The following is a 27,230-nucleotide window of genomic DNA, read 5'->3' on the forward strand; positions in this document are numbered from 1 at the left end:
GAGCGGTGTCCCGCAATTTCGATCGAACATCGAACGTGTATAGTAACCCGCTTCCCAGTTTTCTCACGCGGCATTTTACCCCGTTGCCCTAGCCCAGAAACTTTCGACCCCCTTCCTAAGCCGATCACTCCCCTTTCCTCCTCGCCGATCGGTTTTATCGCGTGGCAAGATCACGGGCGCAACACTCTCCCGTTTCTTCGACCGCTTTTGATCGCGTTCCTCTTCTTTGACCGTGTTCCTCTTCCACGATCGGTATTCTTCGACTGCTTCCGATCTGAATCCATTGCAAAAAGTCGCAGGCGCCGAATAAGGTGAGAAAGTACTGGCATTATTTTGTTTCTCTCCGATGACATTGTTTCGTTTCTTTCCGAAATGTTTTGTTCTAAAAAGATGATTGATTCTCTACTTTCACGTAAGAGAGAAGGTTTCAAAAGTTAGAAAAAATGAAGAAGAAAAACATGTGAGGGGAATCATATTGATGCCTAAGGAACTTTTTTTTCGTCATTCTTTTTTATTTAGTAGACAATGTAGCTAAAAATTGTTTTTAATCACAATAAGAAAAGTAGAGGAAGCATTTTTTTTTTTTTTTTTTAATTATGACACTGACACCCAATAGTGGAGAAGTAGTTGATCTTTCCTTTAAGGAACAAGAGGATGTGAAGAAGGAACTACTTTGAGAAGCAGAAAGAATATTTGCAATTTTTTTTTAATTATATGGTCACTCCTTAAGTACTTTTTAGGTTAAAGGTGTGCCCAAAAAAATTTGAGTATGATCAACTAGCAAATAAATCAAGAACATGAAGGTAAGTTTGAATGGGTAGAGTAATGATTATTTGTTTTTATATTTTGATCTACTCCATATTTATTAATATCATATGGCTATTTAGTATTTTTATGAACTATTACCAAATATGTGCCTTCTGAAACCCATTATTGAACAACATTATTCCCTTGAATGGATTATTGCAATACTAACTAATGTTGGATATATATGTATGTATGCATATGAACAATTTAGTTGCTTCTAATCTTTTATCTAAAATTTGATTAGGAAGTTTTGAGTTTTTTTTTTGGTACACTTGAGTTGAGTTTTTGTTTGTTTCTTGATGAGATTGCTTGTTTTTGTGGTGAAATCTGAAAGCTTCATATTGTTCCTCTCATTTAATATGACTTTGTTTTTTTACTATTGTTACATTTATATGTTTTATTGTAGTAAAACAAATGGCTAATAAGTCCAAAGAGTTTGCTACATCGGCTTTATGGGAAAAAGAAACGAAAATACTATTTTGCAATCTTTGCCTCAAGGAAATTGATCTGGGAAACAGGCCAACTACTTTCTTCAATAAAGAAGGGTGGCAAAATATTATAAAAAATTTTAAGGAAATTACAGGCAGAGAGTACAACAGAATGCAGTTGAAGAATAAGTGGGATAAGCTTAAGAAAGATTGGAAGATTTGGAAGGACTTGAAAAGAGGCTCAACGGGATTAGGTTGGGATCCAGTGAAACGAACAGTTGATGCACCAGAGGAGTGGTGGTCTGAAAGACTTGTGTTGAGTTTTATTCCTATCATTTGTTAATTTTTATTCTCTATGTTTTCTAATTAGATTTTTGTTTATTTCATTCTAGGCGGTTCCTACTGCAAAGAAATATAAGATTATTGGAATTGAGCCTGAGTTAGAGGAAAAACTCCATCTATTCATTCAACTTTTCAAGGTTTTATGCCGTGCAAAATATGATTCAGCTTGGAAAAGCTTTCGCACTCTGATGGCTAGTCCTTTATGCAGAAGTAGACATATATTTGAAATGGGGCACTTGGTGGAAGAAGCGTGATCCTTATACTCATGCATGAGAAGCAATATTGATAATTTTTTGGAATGCTTTCAGAAATTTGAGTGTTATAAATGTAAGTTTAGGTGTTAGGGGTGTAAATAATTACAACAGATTCTATTACTGTGTGATCCTTCTCTGTTATCATTATGCTTAATGTTCAAATAATTACAACAGATTCTATTTTCAGCTATGGCTTCTAAATTTCCATATTTCCTGCTGGTATTAATTTTGGATTGTTTTATTTGAAATTTTTCCTTGAAGGTTTCAAATTTATGGCTTCTAGGCTTGATTAAAAATTGTAAAAGTCTATTTTTAACTTGTTTAGCTTGTAAAGTGAATTTCTGCTTCTGTTGTATCAAATATGAGACTGTCATTGTTCTGTTCCAAACAGTTTAACTAAATAGGGGCAGAATTGTCATTTTTCCAGAAACAGCTGTCCCACAACTATTTTCACACAGCTGCAACAAACAACCAGATAGCTTCCTTGCAGCACTCCCTGGGGCAGCGCAGCTGCAGCTAAAAAGCTGAAAAGCTGCAGCTGCGCCAGACAGAGCCTAAGAAAGATCAAGTAGATAGTATTCCGACAAAAAAAAACAAGAAAAAACAATCTTTGTTGCATAAAAACAAAGCAACCAAAAATACTCAAATCAGTCCAAAGCACAAATATCAACAATTTTTAAAAAAAATAATCTAGTCTAGTGCTAATTTAAGAAAAAAGAGAAACTAAGGAAGCTGACCCATAGCCCAAGCGATGGGAAGGTGACTTGGTTAGCAAATTAACAGAACTTTCTAATTTATGGGATTCCCAACCTTACCCGCACAATTTGTCCTGCATCATTCTCTAGGGTTAGAAGGGGGTTCACCAACATCACCGAAGGCAACAAAATCCTCGAAGTACGACTACTCAATGAAACTGATGGTAGCAAAAATATTGTAATCCCCTAATAAATCAAAATGTATGTATTTTCTTAAATCTTCTTGACAATCCTAAATGAAAAGTCAGCTTTAGCATTCAACATTTAAAAAAATGTCTAAAACCTCTCATTCAATTGGATCCATACCAAATCACCCTTCTTAAGGACATGGCTTTTCTAAACTTATTAACTTTCTTTTGATACCTAGCATTATGCTTAGCAATCCCTCTTTTATTTGTTCATGCAAAGCCTAAATCTCTTTTACTCTGACCTTTACATCAACGCCAGGCTCAATGGCAAGGAGTATGGGGACTAGCCCCGGTTGTTAACCATAGACCAGTTGGTGAAATTATTATAAACAAACTCAATCTAGCAAAGAATCAGGTCCCACTATTTGATGTTCTTACCCAAATTACCTAAATAAATTGCCTAAATTGTGATTCATGAACCCTGACTGTACATTATTGTGAGTGTGTTATTGTAATCCTCAGAATAAATTTGAGATCTAGATATCACCAAGTCATGATTAAAGAGACAGACATAACTAAAACAATATTTGTAATCAAATATGACATTATGAGTTTGTAGTAATGTCATTTGATCAACTCAATGCTCATGCAGTATTTATGAATTTGATGAACCAAATTTTCAAGCCACTTAAGGACTAGGTCATTGATAATATTTTGATTTTATCCAAAATTAATGATAATCACGCTGAGCACTTGAAGATTGTTTTGAAACTGTTGAGGAAGAATCAATTGTATGCAAAATTTTTAAATTATGAATTATGGTCACCAAAGTATTTACATTTATAAGACATCATTAGTGGCCAAAAAATCCCAATGAATCCTCTGAAGATGAAAGTGATTGTGGAATGACTTGTTCTAAAGAATGTTATAGAGGTACATAATTTTTTGAGTTTAATATGATAATATAGGATATTTGTGAAGGAATTTTCACATATAACTATGTCATCATCGAAGCTCGTAAAAAAAAATATTAGGTTTGAATGACTAGAAGAATGTGATTATAATTTTCAAGAATTAAAGTACCTGACAACTGCATCGATGTTAGTCTCATTAGAAACAAAAGGATTCCAAACTTATAGCGACGCATCTATGAAAGAATTTGGATATATTTTGATGCAGAACATAAGGACCACTGCATATGCATCTAGATAATTGAAGCTTCAAAAAAAGAATTATCTTACAGCTGATTTAGAATTGACAACTGTTATTTTTGCTCAAAAGAGACGAGATTTATATGGAGTGAAATGTGAAATCTTTGGTGATCATCAAAATTTAAAGTATATCTTCACATAGAGTTAAACCTAAGGCAGAGAAGATAGCTTCAACTTATTAAAGACTGTGATATAAATATCCTTAATTGTCCTAGCCTATGATGTATAGACACTTCTGACTAAATAGTCGTGCAGTGTCGGCTACATCTCGAACACCGACGTCCACCCTATACTCCCCAAACACACATTGGAAATGTTCTTGACTTGTCTGATTTAAATAATATTTAAAATTAAAAAGGGACGTGTGTCGTACTCGTGTCTTAAATTAGTGAATTAAAATTTAAAAAAAAAATAATCATTTATGATACATTTTTATAAGTAAAATAAAAATAATAATTTATTTTTATTTAAAAGTAAAACCTATATATTTGACTTGTTCAACCCACATACAAGCTCAAGAAGTTTGTCAATCGCTCGTCTAGGCTAGTATTTCTCATTATGGATGTCTTAGTTTTTAAAATATAATTCTATTCAATTTCTTACTTTATTTTTTGTATTATTCTTAATATTTTACTAATTTAATATCAATATAAAATAATAATAATAATTTTTTTATTAAAATGGCATGTCTGACGGTGTGTGTCCTACATTTTTAATAATAGAAGTGTCATAAATCTGTGTTGTGTTGTGTCCATGACCTCATATTTGTACCTGTGCAACATAGATCCTAGCAATGCAAATGTGATGGACGATCTATTGAGTCTCAAGCCCACAGATAGTGCAAACTAAACCTACACAATCTATAATTAATTTAAAATTTTATGCTTTGCATTTAAAAATAAGGGTATTTGATGATACTAAGTAGTTACATTAAATAGTAGTGCAGTCAATAGTGATAGAATTAAAACAACACAGAAAATTAGTGGTTAATATAAAAAATTGATGTTGTAAATGAAATGGTGCTATCAGAAAGAAAGTACAATTGTGGGTGCTTAACGATCCAGACTTGAGAAAAGTTTTCATAGGAAGCTCATCATGCAAGTTACACTATTCACCCAGTACAAAGATTTGAAATACATATTTTGATAGCCACATATGAAAACAAAATGTTGTTGAGTATATTTCTAAGGAATGTTTTTAAAAGCGTGCTTCACATGCAAAACGAAGCAAAGTGCGTGTCGCCTGTTTCATTTCACTAAAGAGCACTTTAAAGTGCTAAAGCAAAGCGGTCATTTTGGTTCAAAGGGAATAAAGGGCCACTGAATTAACTTAACTTGTTTTATGAAACTTGAGGCTTTGTTAGTTTATTTATAATTTAGAATCTAAATTTTGTTTCGAGTTATAGGTTTTTTTTGTAGTTCTTAAGTTTTTAATTATTACAGCAAATTATTAGAAATTGTTTGATATTTAAATTTAAATGCTCACCCTCAATATTTAACTTCAAGGTATTACACTATATTATTTTTTATTTTATATCAGCTTGTAAGTAATACTATATATTTTATAATTGTTAATGACGATATTAACAAATTCATAATTTTATATAATCTATTAGCACTTTAGTTAATAAAAGAACTGCTACGCTCTGCACTTTACATTTTGAAGCAAAAATAAAGTCTTGTGCATCGCATTGCACTTTGATAACAATGTTTCTAAGTGTCATACTTATTAAATAATAAAGGCTATGCATCAAAGGCTTAATAATCATTACAATTCTTACCTATAACTGACTGAAAATTGGAAAATGGGAAGTAATTGCAGTGAATTATGTTATGTAATTTCTCATATCTAGGTAAGTCATGATAATATTTAGGTGATTATTGATAGAATGACAAATTCAACTCACTATTTGTCAATCAAGTAAGCAAACTCGATTAATAAGTTAGCCAACATATATGTTACAAAAATTGTTAGATTGCATAGTATTCCGAAAAAAATTATTTTGGATAGGGATGAAAGATTGACTTTCAGATTGTGGAAAGATATTCATGAATACTTGGGTACACATATAAAACTTAATACAACACTCAATCCACTAACTACTGGGCAATACGAAAGAACAATCCATGTATTAGAAGATATGGTGAGATTATGTGTTTCAGATTTTGGAGGCAGTTGGGAGACACCCCAATTTGAGTTTGCATATAATTACTATTATGAATCCAATATAAAAATAGCTCTATATGAAATATTATATGGCAGAAAATGCAAAACTCCATTAAGCTAAGTTGAAGTGATAGAGCATTAATTGTTGAGATCAAAGTTTATTAATGAAGTTACAAAAAAAGTAAAATTAATCAGAGACAGATTGAAACCTTTCGACATCACCAAACTATTATGACCCAAGACACAAAGTACTGGAGTTCCAGACTGGTAACTTTGTATTTTTTTAAAGTCAAGCCGATAAAATGTACAGCAGAATAATCCAAGAAAGCAAATTGAGTATAACAATAATTTTGAAATTATTGAGGATATTGGCAAAGCTCCTTACAGGCTAGCATTAGCTAATATGTCAGATATCCACAAAGTTATGTATCAATGTAAAAAAAAAAGAGGTATTGATTCAGATCATAGAATCTGATATGAAGAAATTGAAGTGTAAAAGGATTTTACACGTTAAAGAGCCTAGAAAACTTTGGAAATTTATGTGACAGAACTTGGAAACAAACATATCCGATATGTAAAAAAAACAAAAAAAGGAAGCGCGGATCAGCAAAAGAAGAAGGAACTTGGGAAAATGAACAAGAAATGATAAAGAATTTTCCTACATGTTCAAGTGGTTGTTCAAAATTGAAGAAGGAATTTTAATAAGAGCATTATAATACACAATTTTGCCTAGAAACATATAGTGGAACTTGCTTTAAAATTTATCTCATTTTTCAAATACTCTGAAATTCATCCAAATTATTTTTATAAAATTCTAAATTTTATTTTGATCAAATTGATACATAAAAGCATAAATAAATTATTAATATATTTAATTTCATAAAAAAATGGATAAAATTAGGTAATTTCATATAAAAGTATAAAAAAATTATTAATATATTTATTTTTATAAAATTAATTAATAAAAACAATTAATTTCATATGACTTTCCCAATCTATATTCTGCTCGCCGGCACTGTAACGGATTTCCTTTTCTCCGCTTTGATTGTTATGCAATGGTGAGATGGAATTAAGGGTAGAATGAATCTAATAAAATAAAATTTTAAATATATATATATATATATATTGTGCATGTGCGCGTGTTAAATTCCCCCTGTTGTTTCATTCCTTTGTTTTTCTCCACTGCTTTCCCACGAAAAAGTACTGTAGGGAGGAGAAAGTGATCGCTAGAGTCGGTGAACAAAATCAGCTAATCTCGGTTTGGAAAAAAAATTGAAGCAAATAAGAGGGGATTCTTAGAATGTAAGGTAAGGGACAACCTTATTTATATGTTTAAGTTATTAGAAAGACTTTGGAAACTAAATGGATTGTCCATATTCAATTAAAATTTATTCAAGAATTTCAAAAAAACAAAATTGGTTATTATTAAACTATTTACTTAAGAAGGTGAGCACAAGGAAGAAGCATTGCAAGAGTGACCCAGGTGAGATTCACAATTGTTGAAATTTTGGGAGGAAAATTTTACGTAACTGAAAAGACTTTGGAAACTTAATGAATTGTTAAAATAAATGGATTGCTCATACTCAATTAAAATTTGTTCAAAAATTTCATATAAACAAAATGGGTTATTACTAAACTGTTTATTTAAGGAGGTGAGCACAAGGAAGACGGATCACAAGAGTGGCCCGTCGACTGGAGGTGAGATTCACAATTGTTAAAATAAGAAATTTGTATAGAATTAATTTTGTTATAACTTATAAGAAATTTATTCATTATGTATTTGCAATTAGAGCTCATACATTTTGTGTATATATGATTCAGTTGATTAGTACAATTCATGTAAACAATTATTTGTTAATTCAACATCATTAGCACATTTATAGAGATGAAATATCTATTGCAAATATTGATGATTATCTATCACATTACAATTTTTATGCATATTAATGAAGTGATTGTTACAGATACATTTAGATCAAGCAATAAATGCTATGAAAATAGCTATAATCTATAAAACTGATCAAAAGAATATCATGTGTGTTATGATAACTAGAAAGCTATACTAAAAACTGTACAGAAAAAAGGAATAATCTAACAAGATGAGTTGATAAGAGAAATATTAAATTCCTAACTCTTAATATTAAGGTTGGAATGAATTAATGGATAGTAATGGGTCATTAATAAAAGCAATGTTGAGACAATCTACATTTATCAACAATTTTTATAGTAAATGGGTTGGGTGATAACCCAATGAAATGAAGTAAGTCAAAGCCTATACGAATAAAATGTAGCATTCTTAAGACAAAACTTGAGAATAAGAATAAAAATAAAAGCAAAGATGCATATAACATTGCATAGTAAAATGAATAAAAGAATTTATCCTTAAGTGTTCTAATTATTTTTTACTGTTATTTTATATATTATTTTCATTATATTTTATATACATTTAAGCATTAAAGCGTGTTTGTTTATTATTAATGTTGTCGCGCATGTACTAAGTGATTAGCGTGTAAGTTATTCCTTTTCTCTTTGAATTTTATTTTAGCAATAATTAACTGACCAAATATTAAAATGGTAAGGAGTACGTGAACCATTAGCCAGATATCTTGCCCTTGCGTATGACTTTTGAATGTAAAATTTATATAAGTTATAGAAAACTTGGGCGTATATAATTTTATATTTAAGTGTTCTAAAAACTCTGCATTTTGTTTGAGATTTATTTTGGATGTTTCCTTATTTATGTTTAATCTAAATGAGTAATTAAATGATTGATATGTAAGAGATTGCTTGTGACGATTTGATAAGACTTTCTCTCCACTCGCTTGATCCCAATGAGTATACGTCAGGATGAGTTTTAGAGAAAATTTAATCTGAGGTTTCATCTCTATTACACGTTTACTCGAATAGAGGGAGTTCACTGGGTTATAACATATCCAACTTGGTTTAAATTAGTTACCTAACTTACTAGAAGACAACCCTTATTAATAAAAAGACAAACTTTATCACCCCGTGAAACTTTTAAAATCTTGGATGAGACTCCAGAGTGGGTAGTCTTCCAGGATGAGTAAAGAGATGATTATCCTTTTCCAGTTCTCTGCGAGGGACAAGAGCCAAATTGGCACGTCTGAACATCTTACTTATGGTTCAATAAATGGAACTGAAACACCAAAAAAGAAAATACAAATTGACCCAAACTAGGAGGAAGTATATGCAATTCAATTATGCAAAAATTGGCGATACAAAAACGGAATGGTATAAAACTTATCAATGTTATCAAAGCGCAAAATGCAATGTAATACACAAGGCTTTATTTTTTATTTAAAGAATAAAACACAGAAAAGTAGTGTTTTTATTAAACAAAGTGCTCATGTGTTATATAAAGCTATAATGTAAAAATACATTCATGAAAAATTATAAAACGTAAAATATAGCTTAAATGTAGATATAAAATAGAAAAGAATGTCATAAAATATCTAACTTGTGGCAAACATTGAGAGAAAATGTTCATTTCTTTTCAAACTTAAAAATTTGAAGTAAAATATTTTGGTATTAATTAAAATTTGGTCTAAAACTTATCTTTTTTGGTTCATTGTTATTACCTTAAAAAAGGGGTACTTATATACCAACCCAATTACTATGTATTTACATAAAACACCTAAATATAATATATAAAAATTGAAAATTAAGTGCTTAATATGTTTGTTAGACTTTATATTGGGTTCCATCGGAGTATCATTAGGTTTGCATCCAATCATCCATTTTTCCTTTAACAGATCTAGGATGTATTTCCTGTGTGCTACAACCATTCTTTTTTTGGGCCTTGCTACCTCCATGCCTAAAAAATATCTCATGTTTCCTAGATCTTTAATTTCAAATTCAGTGGAAAGCACTTCATTGATTACGAGAATTGATATCATAAATAAATAAAAAAATCATAATAAAAGATATCATAAATAAATAACTACGAGAATTGAATGCAGATTAATGTCCATCAACATATATAATAACTAGCCAAAATATAGAGACAAGTGATCCTTTAGAGAGGAGAAGAAAAGGTTGGTTGGAGAAAACTAGGAAAGTAGAAATCAGCACAATGAATTGTGGAGACCCGTATGACCGGAGCAAATATAGAATCTGGGAGCCTACAGTGTTGCTAAGGAGAATCCCGTGGATACATACAACAGGCAAGCTGGCAAGGGCATAATTGCAAAGCAGAAATCTATCACTGTAAATCTTGGAATTCCTTTCCACGCTAGTGCAGCTAATTGTTTCCATTAATTTTATTATTTTTCATTGTAAAATAAAGATCGTAGACCCAGCATGCTAGAATTCATCTCTTCTGTTTTGTACTAAATTATTAGATTCTCTAGGTCACTGGAAGTCAAATGTCCTCTTTGGAGAATAAAAAAATGGGTTGTCCAATTTAGATTTTTCCATTTTCAACAAAGATATCTTTAGAATTGGGGATTTGGCAAAGACATAATTGGACATATCTATAGACTTAGTAGTAGATTGCAAGCCAAAAAGAACATTACTAGATCCAGTAAGGTTAAAGATTCCAATAATACTTCTACTAGTGCAAGTGACAGCATTATAAGGCAACTAGAAATTGTTTAGGAAGCGGATTTAGAGGAGAGGTGGCTGTGGAATAGCAAAAGAATGATACTATGCAAGGTTGACGGTATTTGGAAGGCGATAGGGGTGAAAAGCTGCTGTTGGACTGCAAATCGGAAGTTTGGTTGCTGTCCAGACTGAAAATAGCTGTCAAACAGCGAAAAGGTGAGGGGGATTCATCACTTATTCCTAAGCAAGATATTAACACGCCACTTGCAAAAGGATAATACAACACTCTTTAGCGCATAAATCACATAATAAAATCATCAAAACCAAAACAAACCTAAAAGTCTCAAAGAACCAAAATCCAAATATAAGAAAATCTCCAAAGAGAAAAAAGCCGAAATAGAAAAATTAGAAAAAGAAAAAACTCGAATAGGAAAAAAAAGCTATTGAGAATTGATGACCGTAGGAATTTTGGACGGAAATCATCGTCGCGCAGTCGCAGGATGATCCATGAACTTGCAGCATCACGGGAACACCGAGATTTTGTTTACACAGTAATGGATCCCGTCTCATGTCTCTCCTCAGATAGGAGAGACTTCTTCTTTCTGGAAACACTCGGATCCCATTGTCGGATGTATACTCCCATAAAACACCTAAGGAGAATCCTAAGGCTGCAATTCACCACTCATTTATGGCCATCTAGTTGCGAGTGCATTGCTAAACCAAACATAAACTTAACATACAACTTACTCCATGGAGTCTTTCTGAAATAGCTCAAAAAATTTTCATCTCGATCTAAAACGTTGACATGCTGAATCACTCTTAATAGTGGTAACTTAAGGGGTGGATTAAAGGTCAAAGAATCTTGAAACTCCCCTAGTGAGAGATGCACTGCCTAATATATCGGGTCTTCCATGACACTATGTTCTAGCATCACCAACGCAAATTTCACTGATGCCTCTCTAATAGCCTGTAGAAATATGGCACGAACTAAAATTCTTATCACTATATGAATACCCATCACGAATGATTCTTTCAATGACAAAAGTACGATACGCTCTCCATCCTTGATAGATGAGGATGCGTTTTTGCAATCATCATGAAGTTTATCTTTATCATACTATAGTGGTCAACCTAAAAGAATATTACACGTATCCAAAGGCACAATCACACCAAACCTGATTCTACTTGTCTCCTATATAAAACTCCACAATACATCTCCTATCAATTATGATCTTATTCACTTTCTTCAACCAAGACAAACAATAAGATTTTGTGTGCTTCATTGTAGTCAGGTTTAACGTGTCAATCATTTGAACAGATCACATTTTCACAACTACCTCTAGCTATAATGAGGTTACACACATTTCTCTTCATGGTGAAACAAATACGAAAAATGTTGTAGTGGATCCATTGTTGCTCTCTCATAGACTCAATCTAAAAGACTTGTCTAATACCATAAACTAGCATATTTCTCTCATCGGAAAAAGCTGATACTCCGTTGTGGCATCACCTTCTCCAATGTCTCATGTGCCATTATCCATATTTTTTGTCACTCCTTGCTCAATGAAACATATCACCCTTTTGTTTGGGAAATCAGACGCAATGTGCCCAAAATCGTGATACTTAAAGCAATTCCTCGCTAGGTCGAATTCAGGAGTGATTGTGGGCTCCAGCATTTCTCCACTATAAATTAGTTTCTTCTCGGGTGGGGTTTTCTTGGATGTTTCATTGAGTGTACCCTTACTGCCCGATATGATGGTTCAACCCTATTTTAAGGGTGGTGTTGATATGATATTGTTGTGTTGTCTCTCCACCTTCAAGAGTAGGGTTTGGACACCATATAATATCCAATAAGGTTGTTACTATACCATATTATCAATAGAAGGTCTCAATCCTCCTAGATATTGAACTATGATGTTCTCCTTGGCCTCTACTAACTCAAATTTTAACATAAGATACTTAGATTAAGATGTATATTGCTCTATCAAGAGATCACAAAATCATAAATGGTGAAGTTTCAAAAAAAATATCATGTCTGCAATATATTGATGGGTAGTTGAGCTGCATCTTCCTTTTTCATTGTAGGCAACATAGTGATTTTACTTTTTTTTCCTCATGCTGTCAAAAGCGTTTCTAGTTCTTCCACCATAAGAAAACATTCTTTCTTAATTTAATAGTGATAACTTGACCATTATATCAAGTGGAATGTTCTTATACTCAAAGGCTCGTTCTCCTGTTTAAAGGCACTCGATGAACTCATCTGAATCCATACGACTGTCAAAATTTGAAAAGTCAATTTTCACTCTAAAATTTTAACTACACTAATAGTTCATGTCAAATCTCTTGAATATTGATTTTGCCACTTGAAACTTAATGATAGAAGGGATTCACTTCCTGCTCTCAGTTTGGCGATTCAGCATTATGGCTATGGGTGATAACAACGTATTGTCTCCTCTCAAAGATGATAAGTCTTTATTGCAGTTGGAAAATTTCTCACTCCATATTCTTTATAGTAATCTCATGAGCATCTCCTTGAGGGTTTCTCCTAGATAACATTGTGTCATTTTCTCTCAATCAAAAATTCGACAGATGTAAGATTGCAACTCAAATGTTAGACACGACTTAGATTTTGCAGGAAGGTGTCGATGTGGACTTTTTATGGAGGCTGGAAGGTTGGCTTTTGAAAAGCAGCTTAGGGTTAAGAATTGTGTCAGGAATGGTTAGAGGTGATTTTACTTTTTTTCCTCCTGATATCAAAAGCATTTCAAGTTCTCCCACCATAAGAAAGCATTCATTCTTGATTTAATAGTGATACCTTGACTATTCTATCAAGTGGAACGTCTTATACTCAAAAATCTATTCCACTATTTGGAGTCAATTGGTGAACTCATCTGAATCCACACGAACATCAATATCTGAAAAATCAATTTTCACACTAAAATTTTGACTTCTCTGATATTCTATGTCACTTTACCGGGAATTGGTTCTTTATTACATGAAACTTCATGATAAAAGGGTTTTACTTCCTCCTCTCAATTTGGCGAGTCTTATTGTGGCTACAAGTGACATCACCATGTCTCGCCTCAAAGACAATAAGCCTTCACAATTGGAGAATTTCTCGTTACATATGCTCCATAGTGATCTTATGAACATCGCGTTGAGGGTTTCTCATATATAATATTGTGTCATTTTCTCTTGATCAAGATTTCAATAGATGCAATCAAAGGTTGGTCAAGGCTTATATTTTGGGGTAGGTGTTGGAGTGGATTTTTTGGGAAGGAAGGTTAGCTTTTGAAAATGAGCTTAGGGCTAAGAATTGTGTCAGAAATGGTTAGAATGTAATGGAATTTTGTGAGTCAGAGGTATAAATTTTTTTGTTTAAGAACAAGGAAGACAAAACTCTAAAATTTTAGGATTTTTTTTGCTCTGATACCAGATGACACCTTTCTAGGGCTTTTAGAAGTTATTTAGAAGCAGAATTAGAGGGGATGTGGGTAGTGGAATAGCAAAGAAATAATAGTATGAACAGTCGACTACATTAGGAGGGGGATAGGGGTGAAAACTTGTTGTTGGACAGCAAATCAATGGAGTTCAGCGGCAGTTCGGGCTGGAAACAATGGTCAAATGGCAAAATGGTAAAGTACGGACAATGAAGAAGATCCACCACCTATTCCTGAGAAAGATACACACACCACTTACAACAGGAAGATGATATAGCACTCTTTAAAGCAGAAATCAGAGAATACAATCTCTGAAAACATTAAAACAAAGCTAACAGGCTCAAACAGCCAAAACTAAAATATAAGAAAATCTCTAAATAGAAGATAAACATAATTAGAAATAACGTAATAGGAAAAAAAAACTCAAAAAGGAAAAGAACATGCTGAAAATTGAAAACAGTATGAATAATGGGTGGAAATCATTGTCCTGCAGTCGCTGGATGTTCCACAATCACGAGGAATGTGGGAATGCAAAAATTACACATTTGTGGTAATGGATCGCATCCCGCAACTAGATTGCTGGAAATTCTCAATCTCACATGTCCTATGATGTGTCTCATCTAAATCTTATCACATACACATAAACTTCAAGCTTAATCACCGATCTAGATATATTAGAAAACACATACATCACACCTAGGTGACTTGGGCAATCTGCTGGTAACATAATTCTAAGCTATGGTAATATTCATTTCATTTTTTTAAGAATTAAAATTCTCATCCATTAGCATAAATAGTTTTCAAGGTTATCATATGACTAGATCTAATAGGGCTTGATATTTCAATACTACTACAAGCAATAAAAGATAGCCATAGACGCTCAATATCAAGCTCTCTATGATGTTGGCATCTAAATCTGATGGCATATATTCATAAGCTTCATACCTAATCCCTAGTATAAGTTTATTAATAAACCTATACATCCCTACCCAAGGTTTCTCAAATAATCATCTAGTACCAAGATTCTGAGCTATGATTATCTTTATTTCTTAGCTTTAAGAATTAAGATTCCTATCTTTAGCATAAAAAGTTTTCAAGGATATCCTATATTTAAATGGATGTAGGATATTCAAGAGGATTCCTAAATCAATGCATGTAGTTGAATTGTACATAGATATGTATGATTAATATTGTGCTACAAATAAGATGTCTTGGAAAATAATTATTCAATTTGGAAGTAATCCAAATTAATTCCTCTTTAATACCTATATCACTCCCTCTCCAATTTCTTCATCTAAGCCTTCTACACAACTCTACCTATTCTCCTTATCCTTTGGCATGCCTTTGAAGGCATGGTAAAAGCGCATTATGGCATGGGTACCCAAGCAATCTTCTTTCTCTCTTTAATCTCCAATAAGCTAAGGAGCATCCTATTATATTCCAATTTCTCCATACAATATCTCAGCCTTAGTCCCATATAATACATATCAATTCCATAAGTTTTCTACAACCGAATTCAATATCATTATTGGTATTAGAGCGCTAGTTGCAAGCTATGGAAATTTTTTTATGGTTAAAATAAAAAAAAGAAACGATTGGTGATTCAATAGAGCTATAGATTGTAAACAACTGAAAATATATCCTTTAGCCTAAGAAAACAATGATCTATGAAATGAGTAGAGTGATGATTTTTTATTAAAGCTTTTGCTAATAAAGTGACACCACTTGCACTACTATCATCGAATACACCAGCAATTGTTCAAATAAAAGAGACACCCAATAAGAGATAACAACCTGTAAGCAGAATCAACTGACAAAGAATGAAGCTAAATGAAACATATAAATAAAATAGGAAGACCTTCCCTTCAAAGTAAAAGTAAAGTTGGATTTAGTTTACTTTGATGAAATAGTCACAAATAAAGTAAAAGACAATCAATCCCTAGCAACATATTTCATAGTTTATGTTTATCCTAATAAAAATAAAATTGTATTTGATTTTCCTGCATTCTCCTCACATGCTTTACAGCGGTTAACTTCACAATCTAGGAACTATGATCTATCAACCATGACATGGTCAAATCTTAAGAATTTTTTAGGTTTAATTCTACCTCGGACAATCGTGTAATTTAGATCAAGAACCACTATGCCAATAGGATAATATCAAACAAGGGTATGTTATTTTATGTTTTGACCGTGCTTCTAAAACGGATGTGAATTTTAAGAGTATAAAATAAAAGCAAACTTAAAGTTAATGCATATATAAGTTTAAGTTAATTTTTTTAAGTATTGATATGGACACATGCATTAGATTGATCTTAGGTAATCTTTAGATAACTAATTATGTTGTTTTAAATTTATTTTAGGTTTAAAATTTTAATTAAGATGAATACTACAAGAACTAACGTGTATAAAAGAAGACGTCACCAACTAGAAAATTAATTTTTATTCATTAATTTAATATTTTCTTTAGTGGCTCACATAATTAATATTTAGATATTAATTTGTTCGTGATAAAAAGAGAATAACAGAAAATTTAATGCCACTATCTGGCCGTCCATTCCCGTCATAGTTAATTCCAAGCCTCAAGCCGGGTTGTGACAGAAACATTTCAACAAACAGTCCTTAAATTTCTCGTATGAACAGATCAATTATCTAGTGTCCCTCCACTAAAATCAGGCTAGAGTTTTTCCATCCAAACAAAACACTACAGCCATGAGTTTCTCATCCCCATCTAGTTCATTCACGAGAAGTATCCTGTCACCCGATACACTCACCCATATGCATCTTCTCCCTCGAAAATCAGCATCTTCAACTTTGTAACCCAAGCATCACCACCCCATTCCCTCCATTTATCGATGGTAAAACTCCCTCCTTCGATCGTAGCTAAATCATCTACCTGCTTCTCTCCTTTCTTTTTTGAGCTCCTTCATAATTTGCATAATCCCTTCTCCATGTTTCGTCCCAACCGTCTCCATCAGAAATCTCTAATCTGCCCCCAATTAGAGCCCTGAGAGAGGAGGTTCTTGATGTGGGATGCTTTCCTTATATTCATCTCGTTCAATCTCATTCCCTTTCTGGCCACGGAATCTTCTGTCAGCCATTGATTAGGATTTACAAATTGAGTCATTGGCATAAGTCCTAGATTGCATCTCGATAAGCCTCCGCAACATCTCTTCCAAGCTCTCGAGTCGGTCCTCAAATCAATTTTCCATGTTGGAAAACTTTCCTTCCATGGCGGAGAACCATTCATTCATCCCAAATATGATTTAACTCATCTCTTCCTCCAACTTTTTCTTTAAATCATCATTTTTTTTCATCACTCCCAAAAAAGTTTTCGATCCCAAAGGATAGAAACACATGCATGTTCAAATCCTATTGATTGGATGGCAGGTTTGAATCGCGAGATTGTATGCCCATCATCGATCTGAATAGCGTCGGTACCAAGTAAGTTGAAATACAAAATAGCTTCATATGTTGAAATCACGTCTGTATGTTGAAATTGGTCGTAGAAATATTGTCCGCTGAAACCAAGAATAAACACAATGGAGGAGAAAGATGGGAGATTTGGGTCTCTGTCACGAGCCCTGTTCCTTCTCTTTCCCAATAGCTTGAATCATGTCACTGTAACCATGATCCCGTCGTAAGACTCGGACGCCGCGAGAACAGGAGAAAACCAGAGTTTCGGGTCTCTCAAAGTCACGATCCCGCCTAAGTTTTCTTTGCTCAATCGCGCTTTTTCGCACAAAAACACATCAGTGGAGGAGGAAGATTGTATCACCGCCCGCAATCTTATGTATGCTGCAATGTGGTTGTTGCTTTCTTAGGTCACGAGTTGAATCGTGAATGTTTTAGCATTGGACGCCACGAATCGGTGGGGACGACGAAGGCTCTAGACCAAGCAGCTCTTATCATGACTGTTTCATGATCCCGTAAGCGATTATATCATCGCTCACACCTGTATCTTGTGCACGGAGATCCCGTCGGCTTTGATTAGGGAAGAATGAGTTCAATCCCTGTTCACAAAGATCTTGTCAGTGATCTCCCAGAAATTGATTGCTCTAATACAAATTTGATAAGACCTAATAAAGAAATCGGCACGAATTTCCACAAAAATTAGGGCAAAGCAAATATTTTTCTTTAATAATCCAAACAACTTAATACGAGTACAAAGATAAACAACTACAATTCGAGAGGTCAGCAATCTCTCCCAATTCCTACAATTCGAGAGGTAAAAAATCTCTCCCAAACCCTAAACCTAAGACTCGCAATAACAATCTCTTGCCTAAACCTATCCCTAAACATCATAAGCAAATTTATACACAATAATAATAATAATAAAAGACAGAATTGCCCTTAGGAATACAAAAGATGAAATTTCCCTTAGACTAGGCACCGGCGTAACATTTTCTTTCTCTATGTACTTCATTGATGGAGTAGTTTGTATAATTGTACTAAATGCATGTCAAGTAACACTAAGTAGTCCATATTTTTTGGATCATGATATTATCCTCTTTAAAAGGTAAAAAAAAATTATTTGCAGAAGAAAAGGATAAAACTTGTATTTATCAATTGTTCCACAAAAGAGATGGAGAAAAACATCAAAATGAAGAAATCCAACAGAGACAAAAGACACTCTTACTAATGAAAAACACAAGCAATATCCTACCTGTTGATTTGTTTCAAATGATGGACAATGGACAATCCTATTCTACTCAAGCAATTGACAGCAAAAAGGAGAAAAGATATAATATGTCCAAGACCAAAATATGTAGAGCTATCACATGTAGAAGCTAATGATCTATAAGGGAGTAAGATTTTTGCGGAGAAAACCAACAAAATTAGCATAAAATCACTCCATAAGATATCCTTCTTATTTTAAGTGGTCGTTCACCTTCTTTTGAAGCAAAATAAGAAAATGTGCAATATCTAAATGAGGATAATCTCATTTCTTCAAAGATTGAGATAAGGACATATCTTATTTATTAGCTAATTAATTTAATGACTATACATAAGCTATATGGATGTAGGATATCTAAGATAATGTTGCCTAAATTAGTACATTGGATTGAATTGTGGATTGATGTAGTCCAGCATTCTTTTTAAATAAAAATATGAGGCTTTAGGATGTTAATATTTCAAGCTAAAAGTGATCTTAAATGATCCCTCTTTTAACAACTCTATATAACTCTATAATTTTTCGGCCCTTGGCTTTACATGAACCATTATCTCCCTCTTTCTACGTTGCACATCGCCAAAAATAGGGTAAAACCAAAGGTTATTGGTTTCTAAGTAGAAAGCATTGGATCCTTCATCTCTCTTCTCTCTAGTAGGATAAGGAACACCATATAATCTTTCATTTTTCTTGATAGACGTTCTAATCCTAATCCCAAATAATTTTTACAGGATGTGATTTTCGATGCTAATAAAATATTCAATTTTTATCCTGCAATCATGTTTGCCAAAATGACAATGATGCAGAGGTAAACAGGAAAATCAGTAATTAATGCAGTATGATTTCCACATTCTTATCCCACTAAAAATATAGTTTATGAAATTTTGAGGATGGTGAAGGATCTATGCTAAATTAAGATCGAACTTGATCATGAGGTTGATGACAAAAAAGTTCCTTCACAAATATTCTCATTGTGTGAACTTAATTAAAATGTTCACACATCAAATTTGTGTTTTGATAAATTAGGTCCAAATTTCAGTTCTTTGTTCAACAAACCACAATTGTTTTTGGTAATTTGATATGCAACGGAACCAAAATCAGTGAACAAATGACATAAAATAAGTGAGAAAAACCAAATTAGGGCTAATTTTACTAATTTTCAAGCAAAACAACAAGATACAATGTTGATCTACAATTCGAGAGGTAGATCGTCTCTCCGCAAACCCTAGATGCCGCCGAGAACATAACTCCAAAAGGAAAAATTGCAGGACAACATAAAATAAAGCAAACTCTAGCTAATTAGCCCTAATAACTTCTCCGCAAGATAAAAAATCTCCCTTACTTCCTCTCCTCGCATACGTGATTAATGGCTTAGCGGGTTCCACATGGGGTTTGAACTTCTTCCGATGGGAATCAATAGTTCCGCCTATCTCAGAAGGGTCGGCCTGCCTACCTGTTGTGCCAGTTGGTTTGGCTGGGCCGGCCAAAAGTAGACCAGTGCAAGGAGGGACCGGCATATCATATTCCTACCCTTTGTTTAATCTCTCCAATAGTTTTATTAATTTATAAAACTCTACATCAATTTATGTAACACTTGTGGTCATTATTAATATAATAAAGCCAACAATCAATGAGTCATGGAAAGGTATCTCATGTGAAAACCTAAATGTCCTGCTCATACAAAAATAATTGTTGAATTCAATAACAAAGATAGTTGACAATTTTCAGAGTTGGGCACGTAATTACATAGCAAATAATTTCAATAAGCAAAGATGATGAATAAGTAGTTCATATTGTCCTAAGTACGCTTAAGCAAGGTGAAAAAGTATCAAAAAAATCAGTTTATCAAGGTTTTTCACAGTTTTAAGCACTAGATAACAAGGCTCTAGTTTGCAAATGCGTGCCAGATGCACATGCTCAAATTTTGATGGTTCTATCTCTCGTAATGTTCCTGAAAGAGTCGAGCATGCAAGAAACAATCGACCTTATTTTATGCAAAACTTTTTGATTTAGGTATTGAGCTTTAAATTCGGTTTGACAGCATAATATCTTCATATTCAAAAGAGATATAGAAATAAATCAAATAAAAAAATCCCTTATATCCTGCTGACTGCTGAATTAACATTATAAATGGCATAATGACCTAAGATAACTTGGAGAGGCTGCACAAAAGAAAGAAGGTAGAAAAAGTTCCTTAAGTTTTATTAGGTAGGGAAACAATGAGAAGATAAAAATATGCATTCAAAAATGTGGGTTAGCAACAGTGGCAGCAAGAACCTGATTTTAGTGAATGCAATGGTCCCTTATCGGTCCTGTTTTGCAATTGATGGAAGAAAAAATAGTATTAACTAAAAGTATTAACCAAAGCAAGAGAATTAAGAGGTTGCAAAGTTCTGGTTGGACACGAGATGTAGCAGTAAAAAAAAATTAGAACTTTTAATGAGAGAATAAGGTTGCTAGCCATGATGGGTTCAAATTTAGAAGTGTTCTAAGAAACAAATAGGAACAACTTTTAATTTCAAATTTTGAAAATGAATTCCAATTTAAAGAAAGGGAGGATAATGTCTGAGAAATTAAAACAATGTAGCAATGAATTCAAAATTTAAATTCAATTGATTGAATTTTTTAACTTTTGGCTTTGAATTCAAAACGAATAATTTTGACAATGCTGCCTGTAGATTTTGTTTGGAATGTCCAAGCAAAAGATGTCAACAAACTAGAAAGGAGTTCAGGGTATTTTTGAATGGTGGGTAAGATGTTCAAGGACTCAGGGATTGCAAAATCTTGTTGTGGTAGTGGTGGGATACATGGTGTTGATAATATTAGTGGTGTTTTATGCGATAAAACTATAGTGTCGCTGGCAGGCAAAATCGAAGAAATAAGTTCCTTGTCTAATCAATAAAAATAAAAAATAAAAGATGCAGGGGATAAAAAAGAGAGCAAAAAACCTCTATTCATTCAAATTAATTTGGCTATGATATCAAATGATTAATTTGTGAAGCACATTTGAAAGAGGCGCAAAGGAGATATAGCTGGCAGGAAAGAGAAGATTAAGACCAAGCAAACAACTGAGAATCAATAGAATGAGCTATCTCACTCAACTCTCTAAAACTCTGAGGAAGAGCAAGCGCATTGCAGAAATCGGGAACCAATGATAGGGCTGGAACAAACTCTAAAAAATATAAAAATCTGCATTTATTCAATTCATTTAAGTCAAAAATACAATACAAGGACTAATTATAATAATTTCATGAGTTCAAAAGAATATATGTCCCCTCTCCCTGTTCCCCAAACCAATATACGTTAAGTTGCGCATAAACTTCTCCATCCCGCTTCCCAAAATCCACATTCGAGAGTTGCACATAAGGAAAGGTTGTCTCTGTTGGGTTTCTAACCCTCCATCCCTCCCTCTCTCCCCATCTCCCTCCCCAGTCACTAAAAAAAACACTCTAAGCTATCGTAATATTGACATGGGAGCTTCCCGCACAAAATAATCCAGCGGTACTGTAGCTACTATAGCACTGCGGCATTTCACAATCGCAGAAGACAGGCTGAAACCATTTTTTCTTATCAATTATTTTCTATTATCCTTCATTCATTTTTAGTTGTTTTATATATATATATGTTGTATTAAGATTTGGAATTGAATTTTGTCTCACATTTCTATCAATATAGTCGTCGGCATCCCTTTCTCCCTTCAAGGTTTGTATCTGAGGGTTTGGGTGGTGCTTTGGCAGAATCTTTCTCCCTATGTGGTGTTATATTCCTTATCCCTTTCCCACATCCTCCCCACGTCGCTCCCGACCACCCTACATCGCTGCAGCCACCCTCCACCCCCCCCTTGTTTTTTCCCCTCCAATTTCCACAATCCAGCCACTTATCCTCGTTGCTACCACCCCAGACCTGTTACTGTCCTGCAATTTCCTGCATCCCCCGTTGCTTCCGCTGACATTCCCCCCTCGCTACAGCCGCCAAGAAACAATCTTTTATTGTTGTTTAATGATGTTCCAGCCACCCAACTATCCATTCCTCTCCTTCCAGCCTATTGCCCTTGCCGCAATTCCTCCCCTTCCCTGCCACCGTCCACACATTTGTTGTCGTTGCGCCTTCCAGCCTTCACCCACTCCTTTCTACCTCATCGAAGAGCCAAACCCTTGTCGATCACCAACACCACTCCAAGTTCTCATCCTAGTTTGATCATTTGTGTCGTGTTTTTTGATATTTCTGATTTTTGGGCGTCGTGTTGTTATATTTTTCCTTTCAAGTGTGTTGATTGTAACAGCTTAGTTACTTCAAGTAATAATATTTTCTTTTCTATTATGATTTGAGTTACTTCGGTGTATTCAGAGTTAGTCTAACCCAAGTCATATCTTAAAATTTCCTAGCATGTCTCTACCCAAGCCACCTCCACCAAAAATTTTCTTTCATATTCCCAAAACATAGCAAAATCTTGACCTAAACATAATTTTCATCTTGCTGATTTTTCAAAATTATCAACCCAAAATAGCTTTTTGCACCCGCAATCATACACCCGCTTTCACCTCACAAACATAAAACCAAGCTATGCCACAGAGGATTCAATAGTTGGAAGCATGATCGAGGGGAAGAAACTCGATGTCATTTATGAGGAATTCAAACAGAGGCCTCCAAAAAATTTTTAGGGAAGATAGGCATTAGGAAACCCACCAACAACAAAAAAAAGGCTTGTCACTTTCAAGAGGAGGTAATCTGGATGGGTCACCCGTAGCCACAACGGTGACTTGCTAGATTGAAGGTGTGGAGTGAATCTCTTTCACCATATTGATTCTAGGGGTAAAGAACCTCTTTCTCGAAGATTTGACCCAGAATACCTGATAAGCAACCCGTAGCCACAACGGTGACTTGCTAGATCGAAGGTGTGGAGTGAATCTCTTCCACCATATTGATTCTAGGGGTAAAGAACCTCTTTTTCGAAGATTTGACCCAGAATACCTGATAAGCAAGAATGGGAAAATATAGGCAAACTTTTCAAATTTTGACGACCACATGGATCTGGAAGAGGTCATCGAGTGGCTCTGGACCTTGGAGTGTGTCGTTTGAGTGTAAAGACGTACCTCCAAACGAAATAGTGAAACTAGCCGCCAACAAGCTAAAAAAGAGTGCATTATTTTGGTAGCAAATTTTGAAATACCTATGCCAGCAAGAGATAAAAGACAGAATTACTACCTAGTCCAAGATGAAATGGGAGATGCAGCATCAGTTTCTACTAGCTTATTACAAATCGAATGTTCAGACCCTAGCACCAAAAGTGGAGAAACCACATCGTCAAGCAACAACCACATCTTACAAGCAATGTTCAACCACGAGAACTTATAGCCTGAGTACATCTAGGGGGACATCCAAGCTTACCACGCCTACGAAGACGTTAATTCATAGAGGAGAACATAGGACACCAACCCGCATTTCCAAAACCATCCCAGCCATGAACTTTTTCAAGTGCGGCGGATTTTGGCATATTGAAGCAGATTGCACAACCAGGGGATGATATATTTCACTGAGCAGACAGTTGTTGAAGAAATGGAGAATGACATAGTTGACACTAAAAAAAAGTAAGGACACAAAAAAGAAGGATCATATTCCAACAAATGAGGAAGCAGCATGTAGCTCTAAATGAGGGCATAAGGGAGACTTCAACATAATTCATATTGACGGCCCAAGATGGTCCTAAGTTTGAGAAACCGACATCAAACACCCGATATCCCCAGAAAAGAGAAACTTAGTCTTTTCAAAACTAGACTCCTTCCTGAATTGCCCCTACTGAGAGAGGTCCAGCATGTCATAAATGAGGCTTTTTTGTGTCACATCAAGAAGATTATATGGAGTTATTCGAATATTAGATTATGTTCAGCAGTCTATCCACTATCAGATGTCCAGACAAGAATAATGAACCACAACTTTGGAAATTACCGTAGGAGCTTGATAGAGAAGGAAATTCTTCAATGGATCCAAGTCCTATCAGTGAAGAAGAAGACGCCTTTCCTGAGTGGTTGCTGATGAGAGTGGCGCAGTCTACCACAAATTTCATCTCAGAATTGATATTTCCTCATATACTTATTTATCAGCTACATTCCGCTGAGTACGAGAAGTAAAAAAAACATATTTAAGGCAAAGGCTCGAGAGTTATGTTGTGAAAATATACATCTATAGACAGCTCCAATTCAAGATTTGCCAAAGAAGTATGCATATTTATTCTATCAAGACATGTCGTGGAATGTCAACACCTTAGGATTGACTTGTCATGATATTATGCCATTCCCGATACCTTCAACGAGACCGACCTGACTACTATGACGAGACAGAAACTTCGATGGAAGAGATCAAAGCTCCCCCAATCCCAGGAGATCAAAGTATAAACTTCCCACACAAACAAAATCTCGAGGTACTATAACTGTTACAGTATCACGGGATTTTGCAATCGCGGGAGACAAGCCAAAATAATCTCATTTTCTTTTATCATGCTTCCTTTCCATTATCATTTATTCATTTTTAGTTATTTCCTATATACGTGTTGTATTAGAGCTTGAAATTCAATTTGGGCTCAAATTTCTATCAAGACAGCCACCAAAATCCATTCTAATTTCAAGGGTTGTATCCGATGGTTAGGGTGGTGCTCCGGTTATATCTTTCTCCCGAGGTGGTATTTATCTTCCTTATCTCTTTACACAGATTCCCTCCATTATTGCAGCTGCCTCCAAACAACCTCACCTTGTTATTTTCCTTGCAGTTTGCCCCATTCAACCACCTGTCCTCACTACATCCACCCTGGGCAATCGTCCCCTTAATATCCCGCAGCTCCACGCATCCCCCGTTGTTTCTGCCGACATTTCCCTTCGTTGCAGCCACTTGGAAACAATTTTTTCCTATTGTTTTCTGTTATTCCAGCCACCCAACCAAATATTCCTCTCCTTTCAAATTGTTTCCCTTGCCGCAACTCCTACCCTTCACAGCTGCCGTCCACACCATTTGTTGTCGCCTCGCCTTCCAACCTTCACCTACTCCTTGCTACCTCGTCAGAAGGTCAACCGTGTTGTTCACCACCATCACTCTGAGATTTCATCCTAGTTTGATTATTTGTATTGCATCTATTACTATTTCTTATTTCCGGTTGTCGTGTTGTTATATTGTTCCTTTCAAGTGTGTTGATTGTAAATGCTCAATTGCTTCAAGTAATAATATTTACTTTTCTATTATGGTTTGGGTACTCCGATATCAAAAACACAACTAATCTCCCTGCTCTCTATTATAACAACGCATGCAGTAAATCAAGCACATCAGCCCAGCTTTCAAGCCATCAACTAAAGGTGAAAAGTAAATACGCAAACTGTGGAACCGGAAATAACTCACCTCTAAATGAGACACACGGCTTTGCCGGTCCCTTGTCTGCAGGATCTTCGCAATCTGGGAAGCCGCAGTCCTTTTCTTAGACTTGTTCTTCTTCCGTATCACCGGCTTGTAGTATAAAAAAGTTCCTTGTCCATACATCTTTCGCCGCTGACGAAGCCGATCGCTCGTCCTCAACGCCCCGATAACCGGCCCATCCCGCTTGGAATCCATCAAACTAGCCAGAATAACGGATAGCTGAGCTGATTAAACCCTCTATAGGCACAAACACAAAACCCTAACCGATGCAGAATCCAGGCCCTACCTTTCCGAAGAAGCCACCACTCTTCTATTCCAACGATCGGAGGCAGCGTTTTCCGCCGGAAAGTCCCCTAAAATGAGACCTGAATAGCACCGAGAGATTGACAAGGCAGCAAATGAGGAAAATAAGACAAAAGAAGGAAATGCGCGGGAAACAAAAACCCAAACCCTAGAAAGACGCCATTACCGAGTTTGCCAGAAATCCACCTCAAGAGAACGAAAGTAGTAGGCGTCGGAAAGATAGAAGAGCGTAGGAGGAAAGAGAGATATATTGGGAGACCGAGCAAGCTCTGTTTCGAGGTGAAGGGGGCATTTCCTTCGCTCTAAATTGGCCGAGAGAAACCCTCACCGGGATCGGGTAACCGGGAGGAGGGTCTATGTTAGAGATCGGACGGTCAGGAATTTTTTCATTGATTTTGGTGAAATTAGAGTACTATCGGACGGCTGGAGATTATCTGGAGTGTATGGGTATCGTGGGATTTTGGCGTCCGTTTCGACCGTTGAGGTTGTAGTTGAAGTGAAAGTTGTATTTAGAACATCCTTTTGTCATTTTAACTTCTCTCTTAACAGTTTTTTAAAATTGGCGGAAAATTCATTTTGCCTATGAGAAGAGCCTGAAGTGGGGTCCACTTTATGTAGGGCTAATGCTCATGGTGTAGTCACAAGTGGAGCGTTGATGGATGTTAAAAATATCACAATATTGGCAAACTTATATATATAATGTGAGTTTGTGTAACAATATATTATATATAAATATATATATATATATATATATATATATATA

At 34.7% G+C, this 27,230-nt stretch overlaps 1 protein-coding gene across 2 annotated transcripts in view; it reads right to left on the bottom strand.

The window, feature by feature from the left end:
* LOC110029294 (ATPase family AAA domain-containing protein At1g05910) overlaps positions 1 to 26,901 on the bottom strand; it is a 48,157-nt gene extending 21,256 nt beyond the window's left edge. For both annotated transcript variants that reach the window (XM_020731524.1, XM_020731523.1), the window contains exons 1-3: positions 26,634 to 26,901; positions 26,451 to 26,529; positions 26,150 to 26,363 (exon numbers count right to left, since the gene is read on the bottom strand). In XM_020731524.1, the coding sequence (XP_020587183.1) occupies positions 26,150 to 26,359 (210 nt within the window). In that variant the 5' untranslated portion in view covers positions 26,360 to 26,363; positions 26,451 to 26,529; positions 26,634 to 26,901. The remainder of the gene's footprint in view (positions 1 to 26,149; positions 26,364 to 26,450; positions 26,530 to 26,633) is intronic.
* Positions 26,902 to 27,230: the final 329 nt, after the last annotated feature.

The sequence above is a fragment of the Phalaenopsis equestris genome, unplaced genomic scaffold, assembly GCF_001263595.1.
Source record: "Phalaenopsis equestris unplaced genomic scaffold, ASM126359v1 Scaffold000556, whole genome shotgun sequence".
Taxonomy (NCBI): domain Eukaryota; kingdom Viridiplantae; phylum Streptophyta; class Magnoliopsida; order Asparagales; family Orchidaceae; genus Phalaenopsis; species Phalaenopsis equestris.